The following is an 11,435-nucleotide window of genomic DNA, read 5'->3' as shown; positions in this document are numbered from 1 at the left end:
CCCAAAACGCAAACTTCGCGCATTATAGAATATTTGCAAAATTTTTAATGTAAAAAATCCTTCCACTTTAGCAATCACAACTTTCTTATTATTCCAAATTCACAGACTTAACACTACCCTGCACACAAATCCAGAATTTCTACTTTCCAAAGAGCCATCCAAAACCGTTATTTCTAAGTTGGAACCCTATTGTCCTTTTAAAATCGAGACCCTACTGGCAAGTAACTAATAAATAAATAAATTACTGAACGTAATTCTTAAAACCTCATTTCTATAATTTCAGAGTAAAACTATGCTATGGCTTGAACATCCTGTTTTTCTGATCGTAATGTTTTACTACTGAGCTAAGTTGATATAGAAGAAATAAATAATCGTTAGGCTTATTTGCCAATGTTTTGATCGTCATGTTTTTTGTCTGAACCTTTGATTGTCTGAACCGTTTTACAATTTGAAAACAGTTTCGGATTCTACGTGACAAGACGCGTGCAACGATAGCATTGATGATCCATTTGAAGCATTATTTCGTAACGTCATTATTGGGGGGCTTTATTATTTCCGCTATGGCTAACGCCCTATTAGCGCCACAGTGTCATTTGTAATTTTAAAATAATTTTGAGAAGTAAACCTATTTAGAAAGTCCTATTTTGTTACTCTAGCTCAAATAGGAACAAAATGGCAGCCAAATGAAAATGTCCAGAAACTTTTGTCCGGGACTGTACATAACTTCGTTAGATTTAATGAGTGGGTACTTTCAGGTTCATATGGATCCTGATAGTATTTGCAAGACAGCCTTTGCTTCCCCCTTTGGAAAGTACGAATTTGTGGTGATGCCCTTCGGCTTGTGCAATGCACCCACCACTTTCCAAAAACTCATGGATGAGGTGTTTAGAGATAAATCTAAATTTACTATTTTTGTCTATTTACATGATCTTATTATAACTTCCCGTACTTGGAAAGAACACGTTAATGCTTTAGAATATGTGTTTAGACAATTAGCTAAGGCTGGTCTTACTCTCAACTTAACGAAGTGTCACTTTGCCAAACCGTCTACATTGATTTTAGGTCATGTAATAGATAGTACAGGTATACATGTAAACCCGGCTAAAACCATAGCTATTAAGCAGTTTCCTAGACCAACAGATGTTAAGTCTCCGTCGCGTTTCTTAGGCTTTACGGGATGGAAAGTAGGTTTGTACCCCATTAAGCGGAGATAGTAGCTCCTTTGTACCGTCTTAAGCGTAAGAACATCCAATGGGTCTGGAGTGAGCAATGTGAAGAAGCCTTCTTAAAATTAAAAGCAGCTATAGTACATGCTAATGAGCATCCTGTTTACCATTATGATGCCAGTAAACATACGTACCTGACCACGGACGCTAGCATCATCGGTTTGGGCGCTATGCTTAGTCAAAAAGAGGGAAAGGTCGAATTACCTATAGCTTACGCATCTACCCAGCTTAATGCAGCGGAAAAGAATTATTCGACATATGAGAAAGAATGCTTAGCTATATTTTGGGCTATTAATCGATTCAAGCATTTCTTAGATGGGAAGGACTTCACAGTGATCACTGATCATAAAGCTCTACAATGGCTTTACACACGCACTGACCCTTCATATCGCATATTACGTTCGATTATGTATCTGCAGACTTATAAGTTTAAAGTAGAATATCGTAAAGGTGTAGAAAACGTGGTCGCGGACGCGTTGTCCAGAGATATTCCGCCCGAAGGATATGTGTTAGAAGCGATACTTAGGCCTAATCAGAACGCTATTCCTCTGTAGCGATTTTACTGAGGGTGAAGGAGTAAGCATGTAGGGCTAGCATACTTCTAAACCAAGAATCGAATTAGCTACAAAGATCCTTCGGGTTCAGCTACCCTCGGTTTATCTAACGGGGTAGATCATTAATTTAAATATACTTTAAGTCAGTTGTCTACGTGTTTTAGTGAGGTAATAATAAAAAGGCGTAATTGAGAGTTACCAATGTTAATGTTTAACATTTTAATCTTTAATAATTTTTAATTATTATACGCTTGACTATTTAAAAATCTGGTCATGACCTTAACTTAACTAAGCACTTAATTCTAACAAATTAAATAAATTAAACAATGGAACAAATAAAATGGGTATGATCGTAATAACGCTAAAGCGTGCGGCAACGTTACGGTTGGCGTCAGGGTCGGCGGCGTGCGGCATCTTGGTCCGAAACAGATGGACGAGCGGAACGTGGTGAACGTGGCGTCGGTAACGCGTATTGTTTATCGCGTTTACTAATAAACGATTCGCGGCGAGCCGAATTGTCTTTTACGAGAGTGGCCCTCGGCCATTAATTCGCGGCGTCTTTGCGCGTAAGTTGTCCTTTGGGCGGGCGATATAGTCCAGCGTCCGGTTATTAAAATGGTAGAGTCCAGCGGAACGTATTAAAGCTCGGCGGCATAGCGTGGCGCGGTTAACGTCTTGGGGCCTCGTGGCTCGGTCTGGAACGGTGGTCGGGCATAACCTCCGGAGAGGATCGGACAACTCTCAATAAGGAATGATGTCTTCTATCGATGGACCCGAGTTTTTATGGAAGTTCTCGTAAATGACCTCTCTAACGGGTCAGCCAATCATGGTGACGCTTTCTGTGGTATTTGGGACCCACGTCAGATTGACGTCACTGCCTTTGTACCGGGTTCCCTTGGTGACCCACGGCTTTGGGTATTTTTGGGTCTTCGACCTCTTTTTGAATTTCGCGAACACTTCGCGCTTGTTATAAGCTTATTTACATTATATACACTTATACTACAAAAGCTATTGGTAACTCTCAACGATGTAAAGAAAATTATTTTGGGCGCCCCTATGGACTTAAAAGGAACGCTGAAAGGACCAGTAGATAAAAAACGGGAGGGCGTAACTGAGGCTTTAGAATTTGAGTAGCGTCATGAATCTCTTGGCCTAAAGAATACGCCAGCTAAGGGTTAAAGACTCTTTCCAATGCAAAGGGACCGTCCATAAACTACGTCACACTCTTATGGGGGAGGGGGTTTCTAAATTTGTGACGGTGTGTGACAAGGGGGAGGGAGGTGTTCTACGATGCGTGACGTCACATTTAGCATTGATTTTGTTACGAAGTCAGTAAGAGGCAGGTTGGCTCTCTTATGTTATGGAAGAAGAAAGACAACATTCCATAGTCCACCGTTACAATAATTTACCAAAATTGTTATTCCATCATCGCTTAAATACTAAAAAATTTATGCAATTATCAACTGTTTACACTTTAATATAGCCAATTTAAATAGCACATTTAAAATAAACAGCGTAAACTCTCTTATGTCTCTGTTTATTCGCCCCTATTATTTGTGAGGATGAATCAAATCCCCCTACCGATTGAAATGGTTTCGATTCTTTGGCAAATTTTCTAAATCTCAAGCTCGATTAGTCTGTTTTCGGTGACAGTGTCGAAACCTAAAAAGTGTGCCCCTTTAACTAAGATTTATGGAACTTTTTGAAGCTTATAAAAAGCACATCCAGACATTAAAATTTTAAAGGTCAATCAGAGGGAAAAAGCTTTAAACGGAAGAGAACTTCGAATTTTCAGCCGAGCAAAATATTTCTGAGTGGAGCGGCATATCACTCAAGAAATTAATCAAATTAAATTTGTAAATTAAAACAAACCATAGTGCGGAGGGGGGGATTAAAGAAATGTGACGTGGTTTTTAGGTGAGGGGTCTGAGAAAAGCGTGACGGGGGGGTCAGAAAATGCTTTTTATCGCATGACGTAGCTTATGGACGGTCCCTTTTAACAGTTCTTCTACTGACAAGTTCAGAAAGTGTGCAAAGCAATGAACTCTATTTTGTGAAGTAAACCGAATTCCCAATTCTTCACTCATTTTCTCAAGCTCATCGCTCAACGTATTATTATTAGAGGCGTTGTCCATGATAATGGCAAGCACCTACGAAGACATCGGGTTTAAAGGGAGTAAACGGACACAGAAAGTATATTCCAATTGTCCAAGTCAACGTTACATTTATAACTGTATGACATAATGACGATATACTAACATTCAAATCGAACCTTTGTGTAAGAGCTACAAAGGCGTCACAAATATTTTCCCTGTATGTCGAACCGGGAAATGAATTAACTCCATTAACTTGTTATGAAGATTGAAGTTTCCGTCGATCCAATGTCTATAACCATCTTAACTCAAAATTCGAATTAAATTTACAATTAATCATTAATTAATAACGAAATACCTTAAAATAATATTATAAAGATAATACTAGCACTTTAAGCTTATACCTATCCCTTTAAAATAAACCGAAAAGAAACTCTTTCGTACAAAAGTAAAGGAACTAGCCCATCTAGGTTGACACAGAACTTTCTAGAACTATCCTATACCCCTATATCCACAGTGCAAAATGAAATACCTAGAAACTGAGGTACTTTTCAAGAACTCAGAGAATTGTCACGCTGATTTAGACCCCAAGCAACAAGATATTGAGTCACTATCTTGGTACCTGGCTTTTTTAACCCTTAAACTGACGAATCCCAATTTGGTCCCAGATTTAAAAGTTTTGTCTAATCGTTGATAACATGAATCCGCCCGGCTACGTCATAAATATGGTCCACTATTCGCTAAACCGGAGTCAATCAACAAACGTCATTGTCCCAGAGATCTTTGCGAGAAACTAGAAATTATAAATACGAAGTCCCTCCTTTCCCACCCTCAGTCGACACCTGAACTGTCTAAACGAAACCCTGTAGGCTCACCCTTAAGAAATCCTAAGACGTACGGAGTCAATTTTAAATCAAAACTTTTATTTTATTCATTTTGATACCTTTATTTTTAATCAATTTGAATCCCTAATTTTTCGGAAAAGAAACTCGGAGATATTTTTTAACCCCTAAGTTGAAGAAGAGAAGGAGCGCGAGTGCCCGAAATATTAAAAGAAAAATAATAATTATACCTTAAATCGCAAGAAAAGAAAAAATTCATAATTATCTCTTAAATTGAGAAAGAAGAAAAAAAGAACACTTAACCCTTAAGAAGAATATGGAAGAGGAGCAACTTTTCGTAAGAAATTAAAACCTTTAAACTATCGTTAAACAACTTAGATTATGGTTGACGGATTGATACAATTTAAAAAATCTTAACTTTCTATTTTTGAACATTATTATTTTAGTGCATAACTGCACGATTTTAACCCAAACACCCCTAAAATCTAAATTTGAAACTTAAAGGAGACATTCCATAGAGGTTTTAAAGTACAAACCTCCCTTAGATACAAGTTTGATTTTTTTGTTTAATTTCTTTATTTTAACCCCTTTAAAAGTTTGTGAAAATTTATGAACAGGATTGAATATTATGTTGAATATTAAAAATTGGATTAGAATCTATTTTGACTCTCAATTGACACATACCATCCCTCGACTTTGGAAAGATACTTTGTCGCACGGTAAGTACAAAGTACGACCCTGAGCCATGCTCCTCGAAAAAATGAATGACATGACGAAGAACTAAAAAAAACATATCGATTTCTGAGTAACTTGGAGAGGCGAGGGCCGCGAGAATCGGGGAATAGACCTTTTCGCAAATTCATGGGCGCATGCGCTTGTCGTGCGCCGTGGATAAAATAGCAGACGACGCCATCGGCCTACGGAGAAATAGCTGGGATTGTAGGTAACTATGATAAACTAAAAATATTGGAACTTAAATAAGTTTGTAAAAATATGGGAATAAAATTTAAATCCTACTGGAGAAAACACATGCACATTGAAGCTTAAAAAATTATAATATCGAAAATATTTCCCTTAATAACCAAGGCTTAGTGTCGGCTTCATAAATAATGCCGGTATCCAAGCAGGGCCGGGCAAAACCACGAGAGCGACCCCTCAAAAAAAGAGCGCTTTCCCCGCGAGGGCCGCCAATTCCCGACCAGGGTCCGATACTACTAACGAAATGCATGTTACATATCCCCGTCTTTGGAGTTCCAACATTTTCGATTTATAACTCGTTCTCCTTTTCACAACAATTCTGTGAAATTTAATTTCCACGGTTTTACCATCCCTCTTTACTTTATACGACTGATTCTTGCATCCCAATTCCCACCCATAGTACACAACATCCAGGCATAGTGCAAAGGCTTAAGAATCATATGAAAAAAATAATTGAACAATGCTACAAAATTGAACTAAATAAAAAACCTTTGGCTTAAATGAATTTTATTACACTTTTTTTCCAAATTTCTAAGAAAACAAATCAAGAAAATGTATCGAAAATGATCAGATTTAATAGCAAAGTTGATGCCCCTAAAATAATGAGGAAATACGCGGAGGCTTAGACCGTAGTCTGCTATTTTATCCACGTTGTTACTAACACGCATGCGCCTCGCATTTTCCCCCACTTTTACCCTCCGACATGCGAAAAGGGCTATGGAAATTGGAGAAAGGAGATTTTGCCTGCGTGCTCTACCAAGCAGGGGTATTGTAGAAGGGATAAGACACGTTAACTAAAAAGAGCATTACAGTTCCTTTGCTTTAGGAAAATTTTAATTTTGTCTTTAATAAAATAAAATATATAATTTGCGACTAAATGAAATTAAAAGTTATAAAATGGAAAAACATTTATATTTTAAAATTAAATCGAAGAGTGCGTTGAAGATAAATGATTCCATATTTTAATAACTAATTACACTCAAAGATGTGAGCTGCTGCTAATGTTTCTTTTTTGAGGTTTGAATGCAAATTGGGTCAGTGGACCGCGGCAAGGATGCGATTAATCAGGTTTCAGTATGTGTTTAAGCAGGGAAGGAAATGAGGTTTACTTGGGAGGTGATGGAAGGGGCGTTGGGGTCACGTCACCTCCGGCGGACATGGGGCAGTCGGCACCTATAGGGTAGGAGCGCCGACATGTGTCTTATTCCCTCAAACTTTGCCACCCAGAAGTGCTGCTAATGTTCTTAATTCAAGTTTAAATGTAATTGAACTACTTAGTAACTTAATATTGGGGAACATAAAAAACCAATGAAAGTATTTCTTTCATCTATAATTGCTTAAATTTTAATTATTAAGGCCGCATAATACCATACCAATCCCTATTGTATTAAAACTAATTCGTAACTTAAAACTGGATATCTACTCTTAGGAAACCTGAAAACCATAAAAACATTCACATACAACTTTTATTGAATTTATTTTAAATAATTAAGGTCTTTTCACTACACCAATCGCCAAAAAACACTATTAAATTAATTATTAAGTTATATATAAATTTCGCGTAACACGACGTGTTACGAAAAATTTTAGACAGTTATTGAGACTAAAATTCAATCAATAATCGCAAAGTATTCAATTTTAACGCAATTATCTTTTATTTCATGCAACTGTAACACTGAAGCAGTGGTTAACTTTAGGCCAGGTCAGACAGTCTAATAAAGGACTTGACTTAGAACGACAGTGGGAAGATCACTGGTATCCGCCGTATCAGAGAAGAACGGGAAACAAGCTACGAGAACAATAAGCCCGATATTTTAGTCGAGAAAATGAGCGTCAAGTTCTCGCAATTGATTTATTTATACGTGAAACGAACGCAATTTCCGGTAATCTTGACATACGGCATTACTATACACAAAAGCCAGGGAATGGTTTTAAAATGCGCAATTATGGATTTGGGATCAAATTTATTTGGAACAGGCATGGCGTACGTTGCTCTATTGCGAGTGACTTCCTTGGCCTGTCTCCATCTCTTGCAATTAGACCCGAATACAATTATGCCAGATGGACGGGCCATCGTGGAGTATAACACGCTGCGTCCAAAACACAGACCTGATCTTCCACTTATAGAAATAGTGGGGTCGGAAGCAAAAAGAGGTACAAAAAGGCCAACGCCGAAGAGTATTTTAGAAGGTGAAGGAGAGCGATCTGATGAAACTAGGGCTGGGAGTATCGAAGATTTTCGGTATCGATACCGGTATCGAGTATTGAGCATTGTAATCGATACCGGGTATCGGTATCGGAGAAAAAAATATTCGATACCAAAAGTATCGAGTACTTTAAAAAAGCGCCACCTATATTTGATTTTGCATATTAAATTAATATTAGTTTTGTAACTAGTGTTTATTTCTCGGGCTAGCTTTTCTGCAATATTATGACATTTAATTTAAATTTATTAAATGTAATTTTTAAGATAAGAAACTATCGAGTCCATCCATTGAAGAATTCAATTAAGTTAGTAAATCCCTTATAATGAATAACAAACCAAACATAATGAAAACTGTAAAATTTTAATTCAAAAAAATTTTTAAAACAATGTTTTTACATAATGAAAACTGTAAAATTTATTTCAAAAAATTTTTTAAAACAATGTTTTTACACAAAAGTTAGTCTTTTTACATGAATATTGTTAAGATAAGTTTATCTTTTAAGTTAATTCACGAACAATTATCACCTTGTTTTTGTACTTTAGATTGAGTCTCACTTTTATGCATAGATAGGAACTCTTGAACTTTTAAGTTAATATTAATGTAACTATTAAAGTTAACAATGTATATTTTATTAGTTAATTCACGAACAATTATCACCTTGTTTTTGTACTTTAGATTCAGTCTCACTTTTATGCATAGATAGGAACTCTTGAACATTTAAGTTAATATTAATGTAACTATTAAAGTTAACAATGTATATTTTTTAGTTAATTCACGAAAATTATCACTTTTTTTGTACTTCGCGTTGCATCTGACTTTTAAACATAGATAGGAACTATTAAGATAATTAAGTTACTATTAAAGTTATCAAAACATAGTTCAATTTTTTGTTAATTCACGAAAATTATCACTTGGTTTTTGTACTTAGGAATGAGTCTCACTTTTAAATATAGGTCTAGGAACGTTATAGTTTTTTTTAAGTTAACAAACTAAATTTTTTAGCTAATTGACTAAAATTATCACTGGTTTTTCGTACTTAGGATTGTGTATCACTTTGATACATAGATAGGAACTAATATGAGCAAAAACTCAAAAATAAAATATGAATACCGGTTACACCTAGGGTATACCAAAATGGCCCCCATATTCCATAAAGCTTAAATAGATAAATTAACTAAACAAGTGAATGATGATATATAAGGCTTAATTCCTTTAAGCTTACTGAGACGACTCCCATTCCTTTCGACTAAATGAGCTCAAAAATGTTAGATTTTTCAAATGCTTGCCACTTAAACTTTTGCGTTTTTCGGAAATAACATTTCCAGCTCTTGAAAATAAACGTTCAGCTGGTACGGAAGTACCCGGAATTACTAAATAATTTAAAGCTACCGCAGCTAACTCTGGGAATATTAGTTTATACTTAGACCAAAACTTAATTGGGCATTCTGTTCTTTCTATTAATGGAAGGCTCAAATATTGTTTCAATGATGGATCAATTTCACCATCAGAGTAAGAGTGATCTAAATTAACTTTCGAACTTTTAATTAAAGTTTCATGAACACCCCAAATGCTTTGAGGTTCAGTAGTAGACGGAGGTTTAGGTGCAGCTAATTGTTCTGTTTCAGTTACAAGAGTATTAATTTTCATTTTCCTGTCAATTTTTCCAAGCATTTTGGAAAAAGCCAATGGCGATTCAAAATGTGTTTTCTTAAATCTAGGGTCAAGAATTGTTGAACAAGCAATTAGTTCATTTTGCTCTAAAAAACGAAAGCGCTTGGAAATTTGTTCCAATAGTTTTGCTCTTAATGAAATACCACACTCCGTTTTACAGTCCTGTTGCGAAATGGAAATTTTTAAACATCTACTTAATGGAATTAATTTTGAAAGAGTAGTATGCTTTTCTGAAGAAATCTCTGTTGTTACCTCAAATAAAGGTATCAACAAAGATTTCAGTTCTAGTAGTTCATCAAGTTCGGATGCCGAAATTATTGGCGGTGCTTGCCTACTTTTAGACAAAGCTACAACAACACTTTCGTGAAGCGTGATATAACGTTCAATCATTAAATAACAAGAATTCCAACGAGTTGGTACCTCTTGAATAAGTTTTAAAATAGATTTTCCTGTTTTTGTCAGTGCATCATTTAATTGGGAAGTAGCTAAAGGACTAGATTTAAAAAAATGTACAAGGGTTATGACTTTTTTAACTAAAGTCTTTGGTTTGTCGATAGATAACGATTCTTGGGCCACCAGATTTAACGTATGAGCAAAACACGGTAAATGTTTAAATTCGCCAAAGGTGTCTTTTACAGCCCTAACAATATTGGCTCCATTGTCTGTGACACAGCCTACCACTTTCATAACTGATATATTCCAATCAGCTAAAATTTCAGATAGTTTCGTTGCAATGGCCTCCGAAGTGTGGCTACCTGGGAGCTCCTCTACAGTCAAATTATGCGATCTATGTTCTTCCTCAAAAATGTAATGAACCGTAACCCCAATAAAAGAGGTGTTAGAACAACTTTCCGACCATATATCGGAAGTTAATGAAACATGTTCTACAGAATTTATTACAGATTTAAGAGTTTCAACTAGTTTTGTGTATTTTAAATCTAAACCAGCCGTTACTGTTTTCCTACATGGGAGTTTATAACGGGGACTGCAACTTTCATTAAATAACGAAACCCTCTCCGTCAGCCACACTAAGGGGCAATAGGTCTCGAGCAACCATGAAATGAATAGCATCAGTGAGTTGTAAATTCTTATTGCCTCCCGAATTAAATGCTGCTGCTCTATGAAAACTTTCGGTTAAAGTTAGCTGGTTGTGAGATTCTGAAGCTACTTGGATGCTAGGTATTTTTTTAACGCTACTGATTCAGTTGAAGATGTACTTGTACTTGGTAACGAAGTCGTGGTGGGGTTTTCATTTTCGATTGAAGTCGCGGTTCCCAATAATATAGTGGGGTTTTCATTTTCGATTGAAAGTGCAGTAGGGGCTTTTGGTACTAAAAGGTCAGGTTGGTCTGCCTTGGATTCAACGTTTAGATGATGATTAGTTCGTAAATGTTTAAGTAAATTACTCGTGTTACCAGATGTCGAAATAAGTTTGTCACAATAATTACATGCCGCAATATTTTTAGTTCGTTTAGTGAAATGATCCCATGCTGCACTTTTTCTCTTAATGGGGGCCATTTTGGTATACCAATAATTTATGGTTGGTTATACAATAAAAATACTAAATACTTCTCAACCACATTATTAACTATGAAGAGGGTCTACATCACTCTTGTCTTTGCAATGAAACAAGTGTAAAATGAATCTAACCTAAAATGGACTATAAAACTTCCACTATAAATTTTAGAAATAACAAAATTGACTTTCTCAAATAACAAATTTCTTTAAGGGAATTTAGGTGTGGGATGACTTTTAGATTTCCAAGGGCAGTTGCAGCTTTCTCAGGTTCAATACTGGTCAATATCCAAGTTTCGAACTTACAGATTTTCAAGTGGACTTTTCATAATCACATATTTCTTTGGTT

General features: G+C 36.0%; 1 protein-coding gene across 1 annotated transcript; it reads right to left on the bottom strand.

Annotated features, from left to right (window-relative positions):
• Window positions 1-8,305: 8,305 nt before the first annotated feature.
• On the bottom strand, window positions 8,306-10,642 carry LOC149673220 (E3 SUMO-protein ligase ZBED1-like). Its single transcript, XM_089840233.1, has one exon. It carries the CDS (start codon window positions 10,640-10,642, stop codon window positions 9,119-9,121), a length of 1,524 nt encoding a protein of 507 aa, XP_089696359.1. The 3' UTR covers window positions 8,306-9,118.
• Between the last annotated feature and the right edge of the window lie 793 nt (window positions 10,643-11,435).

The sequence above is a fragment of the Phalangium opilio genome, unplaced genomic scaffold (genome assembly GCF_054372755.1).
Source record: "Phalangium opilio isolate 3A_F unplaced genomic scaffold, DU_Popi_V2 ptg000053l_1, whole genome shotgun sequence".
In the NCBI taxonomy this organism is placed as follows: Eukaryota; Metazoa; Arthropoda; class Arachnida; order Opiliones; family Phalangiidae; genus Phalangium; species Phalangium opilio.
This window is presented reverse-complemented; position numbering and strand designations above follow the sequence as displayed.